Source organism: Lynx rufus, unplaced genomic scaffold (assembly GCF_022079265.1).
Source record: "Lynx rufus isolate CCGP_SWC_20201006 ecotype Redwood Valley unplaced genomic scaffold, mLynRuf1.p SCAF_6, whole genome shotgun sequence".
In the NCBI taxonomy this organism is placed as follows: domain Eukaryota; kingdom Metazoa; phylum Chordata; class Mammalia; order Carnivora; family Felidae; genus Lynx; species Lynx rufus.
This window is the reverse complement of record NW_025814878.1, coordinates 142,752,225-142,773,377: the sequence shown is the minus strand read 5'-3', so window position 1 is coordinate 142,773,377 and position 21,153 is coordinate 142,752,225. Positions and strand designations below refer to the sequence as shown.

Below are 21,153 nucleotides of genomic sequence, written 5' to 3'. Positions count from 1 at the left end.
CTTCAAGGCCGTTAGCTGTTGGTTTTTTTTTTTAATCTAAAGTGAAACCTTCCCGGAGAAATCCTGATTGTGGGTGGGTATGTGGGCACGGCTTCTCGCTGGCTAGTACAGCTTGCGTTGGGGTGGGTTTCGCATAATGGACACCTAGTGGCGTGTTGACGTCCTAGATGCTGGAGCTGGAAGGAACCTGGGTTTCTGCAGTATGCTTGGCTAGGGAACCCTTGGACTTTGCCTTCGTGTCTTGGTTTTCTACCAGGAGACGGTGCAGAAAGGCCGCGGTGGCTAAAGTATTTTCCTAACCTAAGCATGGCACTGGCTCGTCAAGTGCAAATTTCAAAGTGGGCAAATCGTACACAACACAACCAGGGTTCCCCCAACAGGGCTGGGTTAGCGTGCAGTTGAGCTACCCCCTCCCCCCCGCAATTACTCCTGCCTTCGCGGGGAGTGTGGGCCATTTCGAACCATCGGAGGTTGGGGAGGGGGAATTAGTGCCAAAAATAGTCCCCGGACTTTCCAACCCCTACTAATAATTCTCACCCCCCGCAGTGCACTTAGGCGTCGCTCTTGGGACCTGCGTCCCTTGCGTAGGGGCCGCCCCCCAGCTGCAGTGCTCTCTGCCCGCCACGCCCCCTGCGTCCGCACGGTGCCACAGCTCCTTTCCCGAGGCCGGTGGGTGGCTCTGAAAAGAGCCTTTACGACGTTCTCGACGAACCCGTACGCTTACTTCTTCTTGGAGGCCTTCTTGGGCTTGGCAGCTTTGGGCTTGGCCGCCTTGGGCTTCGGGGCCTTGGCCTTGGCGGGGCTCTTAGCCGCCTTGGGTTTGGCCGCTTTCACCTTCTTCGGGCTCTTGGCCACTTTTTTGCCCGCAGCCGCCGCGGGCTTCTTCGCCTTCTTCGGGGTCTTCTTGGCGCTCTTCTTGGGAGTGCCGGCCCCGGTGGCCTTCTTGGCTTTCTTGGCCGCCCCGGCAGCCTTCTTGGGCTTGGCCGCGCCCGCCTTCTTGGCTTTGGGCTTGGCCTCCCCGGACGCCGCCTTCTTGTTGAGCTTGAACGAGCCCGAGGCGCCGGTGCCCTTGGTCTGCACCAGGGTGCCCTTGCTCACCAGGCTCTTGAGGCCCAGCTTGATGCGGCTGTTGTTCTTCTCCACGTCGTAGCCGGCGGCCGCCAGCGCCTTCTTGAGCGCGGCCAGGGACACGCCGCTGCGCTCCTTGGAGGCGGCCACGGCCTTGGTGATGAGCTCGGACACCGGCGGCCCGGACGCCTTGCGCTTGGCGGCGCCTGCGGACTTGCGGGCCTTCTTCTTCACGGGCGTCTTCTCGGCGGGGGCCGGCGCGGCGGGCGCGGCGGGCGCGGCCTCGGACATTCTGCGCTCGGCTGGCGGAAGGTACAGAAAACAATAATAATAATAAAGTCTCGGAGTTGAGCTGCCTGGCCCTGGAGTGTGTGTGTATATATACAAGCACGGCGCGGCGCGCTGATTGGTTCCCAGCTCAGCCTTGCCACTTGACCGCAACCTAGTCTCAGCTCTGTCCCGGAATTGTGTTTGTTACCCTTGAGGAAAGCAAAAAAATGAAAATTTCCCGTGGAGGGATCACAGCGACTCTATTGTATAGCGACGCGGGACAGCTCGTGCTTTGAGATCTGCCTGTTTTCTTCTTCCAGGTTTTACCACGTCGGTCTCAGCCTTTTCCAAAAGCCCCTGCCACTCTGAGAGATTCACAGGTCAGGGAGACAACTTCACGAGTTTCGTTTAAAATAGAAGTCCTCCCGTCTGTGCTGTCACTAGCTTGCTCTCTCGTAACAGTCTGTACATTCTTGGCTTCTCGAACGTTCAACAACTGCTTAGTTCTCACTGAGACTGAGCCGGAAAATCTGGTTCATATGAAGGGAACTAGCACAGGCTCTTTCCCCATTTCTCTGCAAGAGTGATAGTAAATGATGGTTGTAATAAGAGCTTGTACTGACAAGGACAGTCACTACTTTGTCCAAAAAGCCTTCATCATTGCTTTTAGTGACAATGTGGAGGGTTAGTTACTTTGGGGGTTTCAAGCATTCCCGATTTGTTGAGGAAAATGGGAAATGTAGCAATGTGTGGTCCTGTCATGGGTGTTGGGTCCGTGTTTCCCATAGATGATTACAGGAGATTCAGAAGAGGCATAATGGAGGGTTGGGCCCCTTAACTGGTGGAAAAAAAATTTTTACATTGATTTTATTTGGGGGGATCAGCTAGTAAAATGTTTACAACCTTTGGGTCAGAAATCTGCCATGTTTGAGGATGAGAAGTTTGGAAAGTAACAGAATCAAAGAGCATACACACATACACGCAGACATTCACACACAGATTTCCCTTGAGAAAGGAACAGTGTTTAAAAGCATGTTTTATATTCACGACTACATTTTTTATAGAAGGAAACACATTACAACATATGCTTGATGTTGAATAGGAAATCGATTTGTGGTGGAGAGTGATTTAATGGCTTTTTTCACTGTGCAAATTCTCTCTTTGTCTTTATGAAGTTATTATGTTCATTTTGAAACGTGTATCAGTCTCTGGTTCACTTAGATGGTGAAAGAAAGAAATGTTGAGAATACTCAGGGCAAACCCCAAGAGACGAGGGTTTCACCCTCCTTTTGGATCCCTTCAAAATCCAGAAATGACTGATTACTTCTTGCAGCACCAAAGGTTAAATATTAAGTTAAATATTAAGTACTAACACGATTCAGATAGGTGCGATGCGACGAGGGATCAGCTCAGCATAAGTCACTGTTACGTGTATTTTGTGTATTTCATTTTATAGCGTTTATGTATTCCTAATCCTCTTAAAGTGGCTTGATTCATTATGCTCGATTTTGAAACTCAAGAATATTCATTGACAGCAGTGAGGATTATGAAGTGCGGAGAGGCTGAGCCATAAGAAGGCTATGACAATGTGATAGCAGTCAGTGCAGACAAGAAAGAGAAAGTCGGAATTACAACCATGATCTGGGAAATAACAGAGGTGCCTTACCAACAAAGGAAGGGCTGTCTCTTGGCCACCTAAATGTAGGGAGTCTCCAAGGTACTGCTCCATTCACCTTCATGGGTTCAGGAGTTACCTTTCTATGGATAACTTTGAAGTCTCTCCCTCAGGTCTGTCCTCTTGCCTAAATGTCAAACTTGTATTCTGGGTGCTTGCTGGCTATTTGCCTTTGCACCTCCGTATACCAGATACACTCTCTCTATAACCTCTTTGCTATTGATAAGTGGAGATAGTTGCCTGTTACCCTTATACAACCTCATCAGATTATTGTTACTAACCTATGGTTTTCATTCCAACATTCGCAGCATTTCCCAGTGCTCCTGTCTGCACATTTTCCAAACCCAGAGACTTTCAAGGCTCTGAAGAGCCCAAAGAAGGCTCAGTTATCATTTCGTCTCATGGACTTCTTTGGATATGTGATTAAGTTTATGGGCCCCTTCCCAGCACAATGCTTTTAAGTGCTTAAGATAACATACCCAGGATTGACAAAGGAAAAGAGTTACATTAAAATAGCAACGTCAAATTGTCAACAACCAAAATTGTTGGAGTGTTCACATATGTGTTTCTTTACTAATACATTAAAAGTCCTAAGGTTGCCCTCGTGACCAACAATTACCACAGTGTAGAAGGGGTGATATGCTTAAAAGACAATGGCAATACTGCCGGCTGCACCTGCCAGTGAGAAGAATACATCGCGGGTCCTGCCGGTCACACTGTTTGCTGCCTGTGTGCCTCAGTGGAGACAATGCCAGGGTTCAGTTGGTCAATAGCGCAAATAAAGACGGAACTGTTGTTCTCTGCCAGTTCCTAGAAGTCCTGAAGCCTGCCATTGTAATCGAAGCTAAGAGCCCCGCTGTGGAATTTGTCCCCGTGCACCAGGAAGCCAGAAAACAAGCTTCGATGAAGCAGGTGCTCCTCAGCCTGGAGGAGAGGCCACATCTACACAAAGTCAACGGGAGCTTCTCAAAGGGATGAATGGCAGGTCAACTGTGTAAGTGTTTATTATTTGAAGGAGTTGTCAAAAGAACGTTGTAGCAAACCAGGGTGCGCTCTTCGTTTAGGAGCTGCACCCGCTTTAGAGGGGTGACCACTGAGGAGAGGAGCGGAGAGCATTCACAACAACATATAATAATGTCGAGTGAGTGCTTGCGTGCAGCCTCCAACACTTTCCACGCAGAATCTCCTCGAAGCTTCACTGCTCTAGAACTTGGACTTTCTTACGTACTCGCAAAGAAGACGCCGAGCAGACACCGCCCAGGTCATAGGGAGAGCGTGGCAGCAGGCTGTCTCCAGAGCTTGGCTCCGCGTGTGCGACTGGGGGGAGGACTGGGCTGTGATGCAGGGACAGTGGCAGCCGGAAGCTGTCCCTAAGGAACCATACGGTCCGATCATATATAAACTGGAGACTCCCGGCAGGCAGCACAGGGTTCTCGACACTTGCATGCAGCGAGGCTCGGTGAGGGACGCAGACATCCATCGATCGAGAAGACCAGAAGACACTTGGCAATAAAGACATGCTTAGCGTCAAAGCTGACCTCAAGCGTCTCGGGGACGACGGCGAGGATTCGGTGAGCATTTCCGGGTTGGTCTGGGAGACGGGAGGGGCAAGCGTGAGGCTTCTGTGTGGAAGGTGTAGGAAGCGTCGCCCGGAGTGCCGGCTGCAAGGCTGCTCGGAGCCGGGAGGGTTCCCGGAAGCCCCTCCGGGCCCGACTCGGGCTCAGGGGCCCCGCCCGGTCGGCGCCGCTCGCAGCGAAGGAGACACGAGCGATGGGCGGGCCCAGAGTGTGGTTACCGCCCCTGGTCTCGGGGTTTTCAAACAGGTCCGGCACTTTGCTATAAAAGGGCTGCTTGACGCCGACGGGAGTGGTGCTTCCGTAGCGTTGCGGTGGTGTGGTGACGATGTCTGGTCGCGGCAAAGGCGGGAAGGGCCTGGGCAAGGGGGGCGCCAAGCGCCACCGCAAGGTGCTGCGCGACAACATCCAGGGCATCACGAAGCCCGCCATCCGGCGGCTGGCCCGGCGCGGCGGCGTCAAGCGCATCTCCGGCCTCATCTACGAGGAGACGCGCGGGGTGCTCAAGGTGTTCCTGGAGAACGTGATCCGGGACGCCGTCACCTACACGGAGCACGCCAAGCGCAAGACGGTCACGGCCATGGACGTGGTGTACGCGCTCAAGCGCCAGGGCCGCACCCTCTACGGCTTCGGGGGCTAAGTGTCGCCGTTCACGCTACCGAAAGCCTGCGATTCTCACCCAAAGGCCCTTTTCAGGGCCACCTACCGCGTCCTCCAAAAGCGCTGTCCACTTCGTGTTCCCCAGTCGCTGTTGAGCCAGGTTAAGCAGTCGCTGTTCTGCGGTTTTGAAGCGAAACTGATTTGACAACTAACACTCTGCCTTTCTGGTGCTTTCTGAGAATGAAAGCATATCCAGAACAGCAGCCTGTGCTAAGTTGTGGATTTGGATATATGTCCCTGTCGTGTTTCCGAGGGATTCCCCGTCCTGCGTGGCTGGTTTCTTTCTGAGCCCACCAGAACCTTCTATTGTACTCCCGGTTAGTGTTCTCCAGATTTGTTTCTGAACGTAAGTCCACTTAAATTTGCGTTAACAGATAGTTGAATTCCTGCTAGTGAGGTCATGTGCTTTTTGACCCCAAACCTTCGTGTTTCAGATCCCACCTTTGCGTCAGGAAATGCGTGCTCTACTAGCAGCTCGCGGATGGGTGACACATTGTTCTCGGTCTGTAAACCTAGAGTCTCAGACTGTCAACATTGCCACCGTGTGTTAACAATGGGTCTGATTTTGTGAAGATTCTTGCGGGACCGTTGTGCTGTGTCAACTGGTCTATTTCCAATAAAATGTGTTCCCTGGAATACAAAGGCATAGCTGAATAGGTGGGTCTGTCACTTTAGGCGACATGTCCTGGCCTTTCTGGCAGCTGAAGTTAGGTTGTGGCACAGGGGCCCAAGATAAGTCAGCAGTCACTCCCAGGTTTGGGCTTTAAAACTTTCTTCCCTCTTATCTGGTAAGAAGGAGTTGACCTTGTTTGATCTAGGAGAAACATCAGGTCCTTAGGGATTGGTAAAACAATGACTTGAAGGAAAAAAGAGTCCTGGATTGATCAGGAAGAGGTGGATTAATCACAAGGATCTGTCCCGTGTGACATGAAGAACTGTCTTTAAGCTAATGTATTGTGGAGACTGTTACAGCCACTTAACATTTCAAACCAAATACGGTTTGGGTTTCTCAATTTCTGTAGCAGTGTGGACAGTCCTTTATGGACCTGAACATGGTTTTAAGGGAAGCTGATTCCAAGTGGGGCCGTTTCCTTGGATGTGTGCCACTGTGTTCCATTCTGGACAAAACACGAAATGGAATAATAATAATAATAATAATAATAAGGGCTTATTATGTGTTAGAAACGCGTGGACTGCGCAAACATCTTAGCCATTGTAATGTGGGATTTGAAAATACTGTCTTCCTTTGGTAGAGTTGATCTTCACAATAAGTGGACAAAAGACTCCTTTGAGAATCTGTTAGGGGGCTCAAGTCCCCTCCAGGCTCATTCAGGGAAACCCCAGGGCTCCCTGGATTCTTGTCAACAACCTGGAGTCTAGGACTTCAGGATCTGGGATCTAGAGATGCAGAACTGAAGAGAGGAAAGGGCAGACATAATACAGAGAGCGTATATTGAACGATAATATCCCAATTTATTCACTACGGGCCGTAGGCGTATCTATTCTCGAGAAGTGAGTTTGGAAATGCAAGCTAGCCCCATCTGAGAAATTATGATTTTCAGAGGCCTGAAGTCCAAACTGACTGAATCACACACGATTTGGGAGTAAATGAAAACAATGAGGCGTGGATTTGCAGCCCGGTTCAGGAAGAAGTCCATGAATCTTCTTAGTTAAGGCCCTTTGAACTTCCATCGCCAGTCTTGAAAAATATATTAACAAGGCGTAAGAATGCAGTCGTCTACGTCCTTGAGCAATTCATATATTAAGTTTACAAGTTCCCATTATCCCTTAAGAAATAAAAAAAGAAACTGGACACCTGACTCTGTGTTTGTGTCATCTTTGGTGAGCTCACTTACCCTCTCTGTGTCTGTTTCCTCCCTTATGATAGGGAGATAGCAGCAGTGTCTACCTTATAGGTTTGGGGTGAATAAAATTAAGCCTCTGGTGAGTATTTTGTCCAGTGCCTCGTGCATGGTATCTGCTCCGTTTTGTCTTTTATTATGATTGCTATTACTATTATTGTTATTTCTCATGAAATGAGAGATGCCCAGAGAAAAAGAAGGTGACATTTAAACTGTGACACATACTCTTCAAGTTTTCAATTTGCACTTGGTATCTTTATGTTCTGTGGCAAATCTCGAACCACGTCTGTCATCTATAATGCGCGGAAGCTTCATATTTTTTTTTTCAGGCTTGAGTGCGAAAACCCCGGATAAATAATATGGTCACAGTGTGTGTGTGGGTTCCACAAATATGAGTTTACGTACATTCTTAAGAAGTTGCAAGTGTATTAATGAATGTTTTGTGGATACAACCATAAAAACTCAATTCCAGATACTTTTAAAAACAACCCCCCACCCCAATATACACACTAATATTTAGCAAAAAAACCAAGAGACTCTTGAAAGGGCATTTCCCTGATCAATGAAGAAATGGCTGGGTCCTCAGGCCTTTCACTTCTGTCACTGTCCGCAGCTTCTAGGAAAGTAGATTTGACAGATCTAGCTGGGCAGGTGCCGGCTCCAATCAGACATCATGGCCTTAGAGAAAGGGTGACAACACAGTGGAGACTCTTATGTCCCAAGGGTGAGGCCACATTCCTGAGTCCCAATGCTGTCAATGTTTGGGTTGCCTGTTATTCCCTGTAACTCGAATTCCCAGTGGGTTCCATTTACCGTATGCAAAGGTCTCCCATGTTGTCATTTCAGTAGACATCACACCAGGCTGGTCACACACGTCCTTCCTGAAACACTATTTTCCTGACTTCTGTGACTCTAATCTCCTGGTTTTTGCCCTCACCATTTAGAATCTTTGGCCATCTTCTTTTCTTTCCTTTCTTCTTTACCCATGGGAAAATTCCAATTCCGTTGCATGCCAACAACAATAACATTTCTATTTCCAAACTCTTGTCACAATTTCTATGTTCGGTACCCACTTTGCTCTGGTTCCCAGATTCACATGTACAACTACTCACTTGCTACCTTCCGTGGAATGCTTTAGGGGATTTAAACATTGCCATGTCCCGGTCTCTGAAACCTCATCCTCTCCTAGAATTCTTGGTCATTATGCAAGAATTTCAGCAGCATTGCAAACGGTGGATAAGCATACAGGCTGGGGGCACACATTCTGGTTCCAACCCCAGCCCCACACCTTGCTCGTCCCCAGTCGATTAGAAGGAGAGAATTGTTATGTCTAGATAATGTGGATGTTGAGATGTTAAAAAACTAAGTTTAGCACAGGTTTTTTGTTTTTTTCTAATTTTTATTTATTTAGAGAGAGGGAGGAGTGCAGAGGGAGGGAGGGAGAGAGAGAATCCCAAGCAGGCTCCATGCTGTCAGCTCAGAGCCCAATGCAGGACTCAAACTCATGAACCCCTGGATCATGAATTGAGCTGAAATCGAAAGTCCGACCGTTAACTGACTGAGCCACCCAGGTGCCTCTGGTAGAGTTTCTTAAACACATGGAAAGTACTCAGTAAATGTCAGCAACGTTTCCTCACCCATGAAACTCAGTTCATAAATGAACTCTTTTGAGTTTCTCCTCCCATGTCTACCTCTTGCTTTCTTTCTTCAATTCTGTCTTTGCTTCTTTCTACCTTCAATCCCATAAATCCCATTTCCCACACAGCAGCCTGCGTGCTTTAAAATTCTAATAGATTCTCACGACACAATAAAAGTCTGGGTGCCTTCCTGGCACTTAAGGTCCGACATGTTCAGGCCCCCCTTTAACCCTCAGAGTCTTCCCCGAACACCTCATATTTGTTTACTACTCTCCCAGCGCACAGAACTTGTATTTTTGAGCAGTGACTTCTCCCTGCCTTAGAGCTTTGTTGTAGCAACAGTCTCTTGGCCTGCGAGTCGAGTCGTATCCCCTGGTTCCTTGGTTCCCTCACCTGGTCAGTATCATGGCACCTGGTTTATTTCCCATCGTTTCAGAGCAGTGAGAACTCCTAGTTGGAATGATCGAGTTGAGGAATCAGTGTGTTGATTCTCTCTCCTCTCCCGCTAGGATCTCAGCCCCACAGAGCAGTCTCTCGTCTGTCATGCCTACTGCTGTCGCTTAACGCCCCACACAGAGGAAATCGATCACCATTTGACAAAATACGGAAAGAAATCCCTTCAACTGCTTTCTGATTTTTCTGTCCTCATCTAGCATAACCTCATCTTTACCACCGGATACCTCCAGGCAGGAAGGGGCTTTGGTCAGCTTGTTCTCCATGTATCAGATGTGCTCAGAGCAGAGCAGCTAGAAGCAGTATTTATATCTATGGGAACTTGCTCGAAAGCCAAGTTCCCAGATATCCCTCAGAGCTAAGGAGACGACAGAAGCTCTGGGAGTGGGGCCAGCAATCTGTCCTCTAACAAGCCTCCAGGTGACTTTGAAGCACACTCAAGGTTAGCAGCGCTGCTCTGTATCTTGGGTGCATAATTCAGTGCTTGGCACTTGAATGCCAATGAGACAAATGGATGTTCCTTGTTTCTGCCTAGAAGGCGTCTGTATGAGGCAGTCAGTGCCACTTCCCCTCCTCCTAATCCAGCCTTGGGCTTGTTCAGGTCCCCCCTCCCTCCTTGCCTGTGCTGTAGAGAAAGGATCCTTTATTGCTGGTCTCAGGGAGCAGGCCCTGATTCAACCACACTAGTCCTGAGGGTCCCAGCCAGTCAGTAATGAGGAATTTGGGGCTGAGAATAGGGCCAGATCTTTGCAGCTGTGAGAGTCTTTAACAGGGCAGTTCAGAAGCTTCCTCAACAACGTTTTGAGCGAGCCCAAGGGAGAGTTGTTGATTACAAAACTGTGTGTGTTGGGGAGAAAAGTGGAATCAGCGACATTTCAGGAAGGGAACAGTTGCAAAGGCCTGGAGGCTGGAGAGGTCAGGGGGCATTCCAAAAAGTGCAAAAAAGCAAGAAAAGGGGTGGGGAGAAGCAGAGAACTGAAAAACGGGAGGAAAAGCATCCACTGAGGTTTGCTTTGAGCGTTCGGTGAGTGGCCGGTTGCAGGCCTTGATGTCTGATGTCGTGCAGCCAGCACGGGGATCGTTTAAAGGCATGGAAAAGAATAATACACGGTCACGTATGCTTTCTCACAAAACCACTCCCCTGGAATGAAAAGGAGACTCACTATGGACAGAGGAGTTTTAGTATTACCTCAAACTGAAAGCAAGGTGATCACAAAAAGTTGAAATGCAGTTGTAACTTGGCAATGAAAACAATTACTTGTTTTGTTTTCTTTTTTTCCTTTTCTTTTTTGGTGTGTTTATTTTGCCTCTGCGAGAGAATAGAGATCAGATAGACTGGCTGGGAAGGCTGGCTAGAAATTTCTGGAGGATAGAGGTAGCGATTCTTGAGTACAGTTTTATTTCCATTTATAGGTAAGGTGCCGCCAACCCAACCTTTCTCAGCTAACTCCCCAGAAAGAAGCCTCAGGTCACAATGTCTACTGATTGAGAGGAGACAGATTCTGCTTTTAATTTTCTGGGTTTAGGCTCTTTGGCATCACGTGATCACAACCCCTAGCCCTCCGGGTCCTGGTGTCCAGCATCAGGTCGGTAAAACGCATATCCTGAGTCCACGTTTGCTGCTCTCCACCCTCTGACCTCCCCTGGGTCCCCGTGTTCTCCCGGATCGCCCATTTGCTCAGCTGAGCTGGGGACCAGAGCTGGAGACAGGACAGGTGGACGGTTTAGGGGTAAACGCGCAAGTGACAGAGGAGGGACTGGGGGCTGCTGTGCCAACTTCATATTCTGGGGCTGCACTAGTAAGGAGACTCTGGCGCTTGAATATCCAGAATTGTTTTCTGGCGGTCACCTGGGAGTCACGGATGGGAGTGGGTGAGGAATGTATTGTTACATTACAGTGTAAACATCAAATGTAATGAGGAGAGCCTTTAAGGGCAACTTAAGAAAGAGGTAAAGCAAGATCAAAAACTGGTAAGAACCGTCGTGTCCTCACTGGAGAGCGGCAGCCGGTGAAGGCACACATTTTAAAGACCCGTGGTACACGCCTAAGCAGGACCCTGGGAGCCTTGAGCAAACGGGTGGGGGAAGGGCAGTGCGAGGGCGCCCGACCCACACAAAGAACCCGAGCTGCGGTCCCCGCGGCACCGGGAGAGGAAGTCCCGCCTCTAGATGGCGGGCTTTTCAAATGTCACTGTGGCTGCTTACACCCGTAGGGTGATACTTGCCGTAAAGTGGACACCAGGGTCTGCTTCGAGACGCGGCGCCAGTAGCCACCGCGCCTGTGCGTCTTTTAAGGAAGGCGGTCTGGAGCTGCAACGGCCCAGGGAGGGAGCGCTAGCTGTTCTGTCCGCGGGGTTTTCGCCGGTGAGGACGTCTTTACAGGCCACGACAAAATCTCCCACCCAAAGCCGACAACATGTCACGGCGTACCGTGTGTTCCCAGTAACCTGAACGCCCGGAAAGACCCCAGCGCGTGTCAGCGCACAGCTCTGGTGGTGAAAATCTGTGGCTCTGAAAAGAGCCTTTGGGTTGGATCGTGCCTCCCAGCACTCACTTGGAGCTGGTGTACTTGGTGACGGCCTTGGTGCCCTCGGACACGGCGTGCTTGGCCAGCTCTCCGGGCAGCAGCAGGCGCACGGCCGTCTGGATCTCCCGGGACGTGATGGTCGAGCGCTTGTTGTAATGCGCCAGGCGCGACGCCTCGCCCGCGATGCGCTCGAAGATGTCGTTGACGAACGAGTTCATGATGCCCATAGCCTTGGACGAGATGCCGGTGTCGGGGTGCACCTGCTTCAGCACCTTGTACACGTACACCGAGTAGCTCTCCTTGCGGCTGCGCTTGCGCTTTTTCCCATCCTTCTTCTGCGCCTTGGTCACCGCCTTCTTGGAGCCCTTCTTCGGGGCGGGAGCGGACTTCGCGGGCTCAGGCATCTCAACTCCGCTTTCTTCCGAGTGAAGAGAAAATGGAGTCCGCGCCAGGATCCCGCCTATTTGTAGTCAGCGGTATGCAAATGAGGAATGCGTTTCGCGGCCTGTGATTCGCTGACTCGTCGTGTGACCTGCCTGCACATGATTGGCTCCAGCTCTACGGTCCCATTGGACGTATTCCTGAGAGTAGTTTCCCCCATTCAGGCAGCCTTCTTAACCTATTTGGTAACAAGTTCAGACTACTTTATGAACATCCAGATTACTTTGGTGATTAATTTTAGAAAGTAGAAGCTCTCCCTTGTGTTTTGAATTGCCAAAGAGACAGTAGTCAGGTCGAGGTCACGTCTCCGATTCGCAACCCCCCTGTATGGTTCCTGGAAAAGGCGTACCTTTGCATTTAAATCCGGGTTCTAGACCAGTGAGAGAGAGGTGAAGACGCTGCCAGCCCAATGGGGGAACTCTGGGCACACTGTCTATCACAGAAATTCCTGATTGGGTCAAATGACCAGGCCCTTGACAGCTGCCTTGCTCAGTGACTGAGCACCTGCCCTAAGACCAGCGTGACCTAAGATGGATCGCTGAACTGGACCCTGATGAAGCTCATCCCTGGAGGCTATTAGATACCCACACTCCACACATGGGCAGCCAGTCCCTGAAGAGACTCTCAGCTGTCTGCCATTGGATTATTTAGGGCAGTTAAACGATAGAGGGACTGTTTCCAAAGTTGTGAGCAGGGTTAAGGGATATCAACAAAGAATGGTGAAGGACGCTGGGCTGTTATTCCTAGTTTAGAAGAGGCAGGAGAAGAGCAGGGTTTGAAGAGAGCAGTGAGCAGAGGAGACGGCTGTCGGACAGGAGCTGTGGCTGTCGGTAGACAAAGGCAGTTTCTGCCCAGTTTTGTAGGAAGGGAGCCAAGAAGAATAAGAATATACTCTCATTCCCTGCTCCCCCCCCCCCGCCCTTCAGATGTCTTGCTTATCCCTCCCAGAAACCAGAGGGTAAAGAAACATAGTTGCTGTCGTGCACAAATCAGCCATCTAGGTCACAAAGTATCCTAAGCCTTTTAAGATGAATATCTAAAGTAGCAGAGATTCAGATTTTGTACAGGTAAAAAACAAGTTTACCTCATTTTTCTAATCGGTTAGGTATCTGGCTATTTCGTTTTCAGCTCCTGAAGTTAGTTCATGAACACTGATTATCCTCAGAGCTGCAAAATTTTAAACATGCTTTGTTGCTATCATTACCATTGCACAGATGGATTCAAGGTTACCTTTTTTACACACTTCCTCTGAGAGATTCTCGAATTTTCTTTCTTTTCTTTTAAAGCACAAATCTACAAGGGGAGAGAGAGAGAATCCCAAGTAGGCTCCAAACTCATCTTGGGGCCTGACCACAGGACTGGACTAGGGGCTCAACTCCAGGATGTTGAAATCATAACCTGAGCCCAAATCAAGAGCGAGACGCTCAATTGACTGAGCCACCCAGGTGCCCCTTGAATCTTCTTCATCATAGACAAATATATCACCACTTTCTTTTGCTGGCCTGCATCCTGGAGGAATGGTCTCATTTCCCATTGACCCTTGGTCCCCAATTTATTTAATCACCTCCACCCCACCCCTGACCGAGGGCTGACCACTCACATTATAGCCACTGGACCACCAGCAGGATGTCATAAAGGAGCTGGTTACAAATAGGATTGTAAGCCCCACCCCAGAGCTACACATCAGACTGAATCTTGACAAGATCCCCAGGTAATCTGGGTGAACGCTATAGTTTGGGAAGCACAATCTAGGGTGCTGTCCGTATGGTTGCAGGTGTGTGTCTTCGCGCATGTGGCGGGGTGAGTGGCCCAAGAAAACAAAGAGCATAAAGGGGCAGATTTTATTGGAATGTCTTTTCTTCTCCATGTTAAACAAGTTGCCCTTTTCAATTCTTTGTCTATGATCACTTAGTTATTGGTGTATATTAGCGTTGCCTTTGGTTTTATTTGTTCGTCTCTATTAGCTTTGCCACTGTGACCTCTTTATTAATTTACTAGTTGAGAATTTTGTATATCTTCATTATGGGTAAATTTGAAAGCTACAGTTTGAGAGCCAACAATAGAGTTAAGTCTATGCGCAATCACTTGAGGCATGATGATTTCTCTAACTTTACTCAAATTTCTTCCTCCCCATGAGATTTCACTCTGAAAAGGGCCTCTCTTTTTGCAAATAATTTGTGACCACTTTTTGACACATTGCCTGGAAACACAAGACCTTGTAGGATTGGGAAAGATGGGGTAAAATAGGCAGAGAGGGACCTGAGGTCCCTGGGTGGGGGGGAAAACACATATTTGGGGATGTATGCAAACAGCAAACAGCCTAGGCGGTAAGGTGCTTCTTAAGAATGTAACAGTCACCACCTACTCCCCTTCAGGTTTCCCTCAGGAATTTGACAAAAGGCCTGGCTAAAAATAAGCAGTAGACCATAAAACATTTGATCCACAAGGGATGGTTTGGCCATAGACCACCCAGTATCATACAATGGAGTCAAGCCAATCAGCAGTGGACAACCCGGCAGGTAGAGTTGTGGTTAAGTGTCCGATTTCAGCTCAGGTCACGATCTCACAGTTCTTGAGTTTGAGTCCCATGCTGGGCTCTGTGCCGACAGCTAGGAGCCTGGACCTACTTGGATTCTGTGTCTCCCTCTCTCCCTGCGCCTCCCTATCTCTCTCTCAAAAAGAAATAAACATTAAAAAAAAAGAAGTAAAATTGACAAGTATGCTTTCAAATCAGTGAATTCCTCTGGTGGGCTAATTCCCCATCAAAATTCTCTCCGGATCTAAGAATAGAGATTTTTTTTTTAATTTACATAAAATGTAACTCCAAAATAATGGTAGATACTAACTTACGTGTAATATTTTTTAGTTGTTTTGCTATATGATTGTGGTTTCATGGAAGTTTTTTTTTAAGCTTTCATTTGCCTCTCCCAGAAAAGCATTATGTTAGAGTTCTGGAACATGTTCAATATTTTATCTTTTTTTATTTTTATTTATTTTTTATTAAAAAAATTTTTTTTTCAACGTTTTATTTTTGGGACAGAGAGAGACAGAGCATGAACGGGGGAGGGGAGGGGCAGAGAGAGAGGGAGACACAGAATCGGAAACAGGCTCCAGGCTCCGAGCCATCAGCCCAGAGCCCGACGCGGGGCTCGAACTCCCGGACCGCGAGATCGTGACCAGGCTGAAGTTGGACGCCTAACCGACTGAGCCACCCAGGCGCCCCTATTTCATCTTTTTATGATATTTACCATGTTTTTTTACAAACCCCCCCAAAAATGTGTGTAATACAAAATGTGGATTAGAAAGTGTTCCTCTTATTTGAGTCTGAAAAGAAACCATTACTGGATTTATATAATAATAAAGAAAAAATAAGAATGACGGGTAAACGTTACCAAGAGGCAGCAAGTATGGTAATATTAATATTAAACACATTTCAAAGCTCAAAGTATTTGTGGGGGTAGAGAGGTATGCACTATAAGGACTTTTAGATCCAATGTGGAAAACAAGATATTCTGGAAAGCTGTCCTGAAGCAAAATAGCTAAGGACTAGATAAACTACAAAAACACTCTAGCACATTATGGCCAAATCACAAGAAACCAAGGAAAACTCCCTAAATCTCCCAGAACAATAAACACCTCGGAGCTGAAGCCAGCCTGCTAAACCCACCAGATTTGGTTCCTAGGGGCAAATACCATTATCAGGATTCTACGCTTTGTCAATCAATGTTAGCCTGTTGGGGAAAAGAGGATTCTCAGCATTTAAACTGAACTAGAGACTTGTAGCAAAAAGCCAGGGCTCTTTGAGAAAACAAAGGCTTGTAGGGGAAAAAAAAATCTAGCAAAGATCCCTAACAAGAAACCTGTTGGTCTCTACAGGGCTCTGTGGAGGAGGGTAGAGGAAATTTGCTACGAGTATTTCACCATAGACCAACTTAGAGTAGAGAGTTTCCGCGAAAGCTTCCTGACATTAATGTGTGGCGCGAGCTTGTGCGTCCCCTCGTGCCTCATGCAGACAAACTCACACCCCTTTAGGAGGGAAGCATCTAGGATCCAAGTTCTCTAGATACGCATAAATTACTTACTTATTTCCTAGTATTTATTGAGAACATATTATGTGCCAGGCGCCCCTAGGAATTTGGGATGTTCAAATATAAACTCATCATAAATGTGACCTAACCTAGGAGGAGAACAGACACTTTGAAGACTCAGGCTTTTAGCCTTCGATCCCCACCTCTTCCTCACACAAAGAATCTCAGATATTAAAGTTATCAGATACAGACTATAAAATACTTACTGAACGTTTAAAGAAATAAAAATGAAATAATACACTCTAGGAGCAAGGGACAATCAAAACCAGACCTATGAAAAAATTAATGAAATTGAACTATTAAAAATGAAAAGGATCTATAGTTCATAATGATACAATAAAAATCCACTGATAAGATGTAACATTTAGGGCCTTGATGTACCTGACCGCATAGCCACTGTGTATGGCAGTAACTTCCAGAAATTTTAGGAGAATTTCAGGTTTACAAGTGTAGGGCAAGCCTTCAATACTGTACTCTTAGAAATTCATATAACAACGAAGGAAAATGCTTATGGTTATAGAAGATTGAACAACACAATGAAAAAACTTCATTTATCTGTGATTCCTTCACTTAACACGTAGAGTATTTCTGAATTTTTCAAAGGATCCATTTAATAATTTCAAATTTTCAACACTGGCTTCAGAATACATATAAATACATACATATAAAGAAAACAGTTTCATATATATTGACTATTTTATCATAATCTAACTATGGAGCAATAGAAATATTTTTTTTTTTTTAGGAATAGTAAGACTGAAACAATCTTCTCATATTCTTAGAAAGCTTCTAAAAGCACACTTCTAAACACGTGGATTAGAATGGATATCATTAAAGAAAGTATGTAATAGAAATTACTATGAATACACTTAACCAAGGAGGTGAAGAATTTGTACTCTGAAAACTATAAACATTGATGAAGAAATTGAAGATAACACATACAGTGGAAATACATTTCATAAATTACGTGCTCATGAATTGGAGGAATTAATATTGTTAAAAAGTCCATACTACTCAAAGTAATCTACAGAGTCACTGCAATTCTTGCCAAAGTACTAACAGTATTTTCCACAGAACTGGGATAATCTTAAAATCTGTATGAAACCACCAAAGACCTCAAGTAGCCAAAGCAATCTTCAGAAAGAGGACCAAAGTTGAACGTATCATAATCCCAGATTTCAAGATACACTACAAAGCTATAATAATCAAAACAATATGGTAATGGCACAAAAATGGGCAGATAGATCAGTGGACTGGATAGAGAGCTCAGAGATAAGCCAACTGTTATGGTCAATTAATCTATGCCAAAGAAGGCAGGCATACACAATGGGGAAAAGACTCTTCAATAAAGGGTGTTGGGAAAACTGGACAGCTATGTGCAAAATAATGAAACTGGACTGCTTTCCTACATCATATACAAAAATAAACTCAAAATGGATTATAGACCTAAATGTGAGACCTGAAACTATAAAACTCTTAGAAGAAAACACAGGCAATAATCTCTTTAACAATCTGTTTGCCTTAGCAACATTTTTCTAGTGTTTCTCTGCAGGCCAGGGAAACAAAAACAAAAATAAACTATTGGGACTACACCTATATCAAAGGCTTTTCACAGAGAAGGTAACCAACAACAAAATGAAAAGGCAACCTGCTGAATGGGAGAAGATATTTGCAAATGATATTTCCAATAACGTGTTAATATCCAAATCATATACGAAGAACTTATACAACTCAACATCAAGAATAATAAGGTTTTAAAATGGGTAGGTGATGTGTATAGACATTTTCCAATGAAGACATACACATGGCCAACAGATACATGAAAAGATGCTCAAATCACTTATCATCAGGGAAATGCAAATCAAAACCAGAATGAGATATTGCCTTACACCCATTATAATGGAAAAAAAAAAAAAAAGGAAATAACTAGGGCTGAAGATGTGGAGAAAAATGAACCCTCATGTTTTGTTGGCGGGAATGCAAATTAGTACAGGCACTGTGAAAAACAGTGTGGAGTTTCCTCAAAAACTTAAAAATGGAAATACCAGAGAGTAGAGTAATTTCACTACTGGGTATTTATCCCAGAAAACAAAAACACTAATTAGAAAAGATATATATCCCCCCTATGTTCCTTTTAGTATTATTTACAATATCCAAGATACGGAAGCATCATAAGTGTCCGTCAGTGATGAATGGATAAAGATGTGGAGTGTGTATATCTGTGTGGAGTATGTCCAGTCCATCATGGAATATCACTCAGCCATAAAAAAGAATGAGATCTTGCCATTTGTGACAACACGATGGATGGATGGGCCTCGAGAGTACTATGCTAAGTGAAATAAATCAGACAGAGAAAGACAAATGCAGTACGATTTCACTTGTATGTGAATCTAAACAACAAAACAGACAAAAAAGCAGGAATAGGCCCATAAATACAGAGAACAAACTGATGGTTGCCAGGGGGAGAAGGGTGAGGGGATGGGCAAAATGGGTGAAGGAGAGTAGGAGGAACAAGCTTCCAGTTGTGCAATAAATACGTCAGGGGCATGACAGGTACGCCATAGGGAATGTAGTCAATGGAATTATAAGGTAATAGCATTGTGTGGTGACAGACGGTAGCGACACTTGTGGTCAACACAGTATAATGTACAGACTTGGCAAGTCACTATGTTAAAAAAATAGATGGTAAAAATGAAGCAATCTTCTCAAATGCTTGGAAACTAAAAGCATACTTTTAAGCACATGGATTAGGCTGGATATTAGAAAGGAAGCTATGGAACGTTTTGAGCTAAATATGAATAATACATATGAAAAATGTAGGGTGTATTTGTAATGGTACTAAAAGGAAAATACATACTGTTAAATGCACATGTTGAGGAACAAGAAACACTGAAAATACATAACCTAGGTATTCAACCAAAAAAGCTAGAATAAAAATGATAGTAAATTGAGAATTGGGCTTAGAATCCTTAGGATCTGTTGTACTGGTAGGAATGATGTCTTTGTTTTCTATTTTATTTCCAGATAGGTCATTGCTCATGTGGAGAAAGGCCATGAATTTTTACGTGGTGCTCTTATACACTGTTGAACTCTTATTAGATCTAATTGTTGTTTTTATTTATAAACTCCATGGAGTTTTGCATTGACATATTATTGTTAATATGTCAATTTCAAAATTTAAAAAGAAGAAAAATTAATAGAAAAAATGGAGACGATCCGTAAACCAAAAGCTTATTCTTTGAAAAACCTAATAATAGACAAGCCTCTAGCAAAACTAATTAAGAAAAAAAAGTGTGTGTGCACATGAGGGTGGGGGTGGCGGTTGAGAGACAGTTATGGGATTAAGAAGGGAATGCTGCTACCAAAAGGGAGTTATTAAGAACCATGAGAATGCTTTGAGTAAGTTGAAAGACAGAAAGAAAGAAAGAAGGAAAGAAACAAAGAAAGAAAGAAAGAAAGAAAGAAAAGAAAGAAAGGAGAGAGAGAGGAAGGATGGAGGGGGGAATGAAGGAAGGGAGATAAAGAAAGGAAATGTAACAGAAAAGAATGTCTTTCAAGAACAAACATTAAGCAATAAACAAGATGAATAAGCAAGTTATGATTATAAGGGAACAGGAAGGGCAGTTAAAAAAAAAAAATCTCTTCTATGCCCTTCATCCCAAATGGTACTCAGGATAGCTGGGTTATACAGGTTTAAGTGAAATTACAGGAATTGATAATCCCTATTTTACAAAAGCTGTTTCAGTAGAAAAATAGATCTCTCTTATGTGTTTTCTTTTGAAAGTCTATAATCTATTATGAAAACTGAACAGGAACAATTCAAAAAAAGAGAAAATTATGGCTTTGTCTTACTTGTGAACACTTACTTTAAGAAAAGCTCTATTTAAAAAGCAAGAAAATGGAAACGAAGAAGCCATGTTATTTAACAAATAATAGCATTTTGTGCAGGATTTATTCCAAGAACGGAAGAAAAGTTGAACATCCTAAATCTGCCATTGTAAGATATTACTAGTGTTAAAACTGTATGGTCATCTCCACAGACACTGAGAAAATATTTGCTAGAATATAACACTCTTTTTTTTTTTTTTTAGTTTATTTTGAGACAGAGACAGCACGAAGTGGGGGAGGGTCAGAAAGCGGGGGGGGGGGGCGGGGAAATCCAAGCAGGTGCACCGAGCCCGATGGGGGGCTCAAGCTCATGAAGCTGTGGGCTCATGACCTGAGCCGAACCCGAGTCGGATGCTTAACCGACTGAGCCACCCAGGCGCCCCAACATTCTTTCATCATAAACATTTTCAGCAAACTAGAACAAGAGGGAGTAGCTACTTATTTTATAAAGAGTAGCTACAGTGAGCATGACATATAACGGTACACTTTTAGAAGAATTTCTAGGAAGTAAAAAGAAAAAAACAAAACAAAACAGACAAGAGCTCTGTGGCACGATTCCCATTCAACATGGTGCTAAAGGCCTGGCCAGCACTGGGAGACCAGTGGAGGATGAATAAGTATAGACAAAAATTCAGTAAGAAAAAGCTGTTCTCTTTATTGTTCGAAAATGATGTCATTTAAGAAATCCGCGAGACTCTACAAACAGATCTGAGAGAGCTCGACAGCGTTAGTGGACACATGATCAGCACACAAAATTCATGACCTTTGTATACATTAGCAATGCCTCGGCTGGAACTGAAATTAATAACCAGACGTTATTCACAACAGTACTTTAGATTCTAAGGATTCTAAGTCCAAGAAAAAAAAATTCGAATCTATATGAATAAACTATAAAATGTCATCGAAGGATGTAAAACAAGATTGACTTTAAAGAGACCTACACTTCACCGTGTTTATGTTTTGTGATGACACCATGCTAAAATGTTCATAAATTCCAGAATACACTAAAA

General features: G+C 45.3%; 3 protein-coding genes across 3 annotated transcripts; 1 reads left to right on the top strand and 2 right to left on the bottom strand.

The window, feature by feature from the left end:
• Positions 1–35: 35 nt before the first annotated feature.
• LOC124528457 (histone H1.4-like) lies at positions 36–1,397 on the bottom strand. Its single transcript, XM_047102089.1, has one exon. The coding sequence runs from the start codon at positions 1,357–1,359 to the stop codon at positions 721–723; it is 639 nt and encodes a 212-aa protein (XP_046958045.1). The 5' UTR covers positions 1,360–1,397; the 3' UTR covers positions 36–720.
• LOC124528502 (histone H4) lies at positions 1,160–7,067 on the top strand. Its single transcript, XM_047102137.1, has 2 exons — positions 1,160–1,718; positions 3,322–7,067. Exon 2 carries the CDS (start codon positions 4,916–4,918, stop codon positions 5,225–5,227), a length of 312 nt encoding a protein of 103 aa, XP_046958093.1. The 5' UTR covers positions 1,160–1,718; positions 3,322–4,915; the 3' UTR covers positions 5,228–7,067.
• A 4,601-nt stretch (positions 7,068–11,668) lies between these two features.
• LOC124528499 (histone H2B type 1-C/E/F/G/I) lies at positions 11,669–12,144 on the bottom strand. Its single transcript, XM_047102135.1, has one exon. It carries the CDS (start codon positions 12,128–12,130, stop codon positions 11,750–11,752), a length of 381 nt encoding a protein of 126 aa, XP_046958091.1. The 5' UTR covers positions 12,131–12,144; the 3' UTR covers positions 11,669–11,749.
• Positions 12,145–21,153: the final 9,009 nt, after the last annotated feature.

What these genes read in the sequence shown, in the direction of transcription:
- LOC124528457 (XM_047102089.1), bottom strand. Translation starts at nt 1,359, where the DNA reads ATGTCCGAGGCCGCGCCCGCCGCGCCCGCCGCGCCGGCCCCCGCCGAG.
- LOC124528502 (XM_047102137.1), top strand. Translation starts at nt 4,916, where the DNA reads ATGTCTGGTCGCGGCAAAGGCGGGAAGGGCCTGGGCAAGGGGGGCGCC.
- LOC124528499 (XM_047102135.1), bottom strand. Translation starts at nt 12,130, where the DNA reads ATGCCTGAGCCCGCGAAGTCCGCTCCCGCCCCGAAGAAGGGCTCCAAG.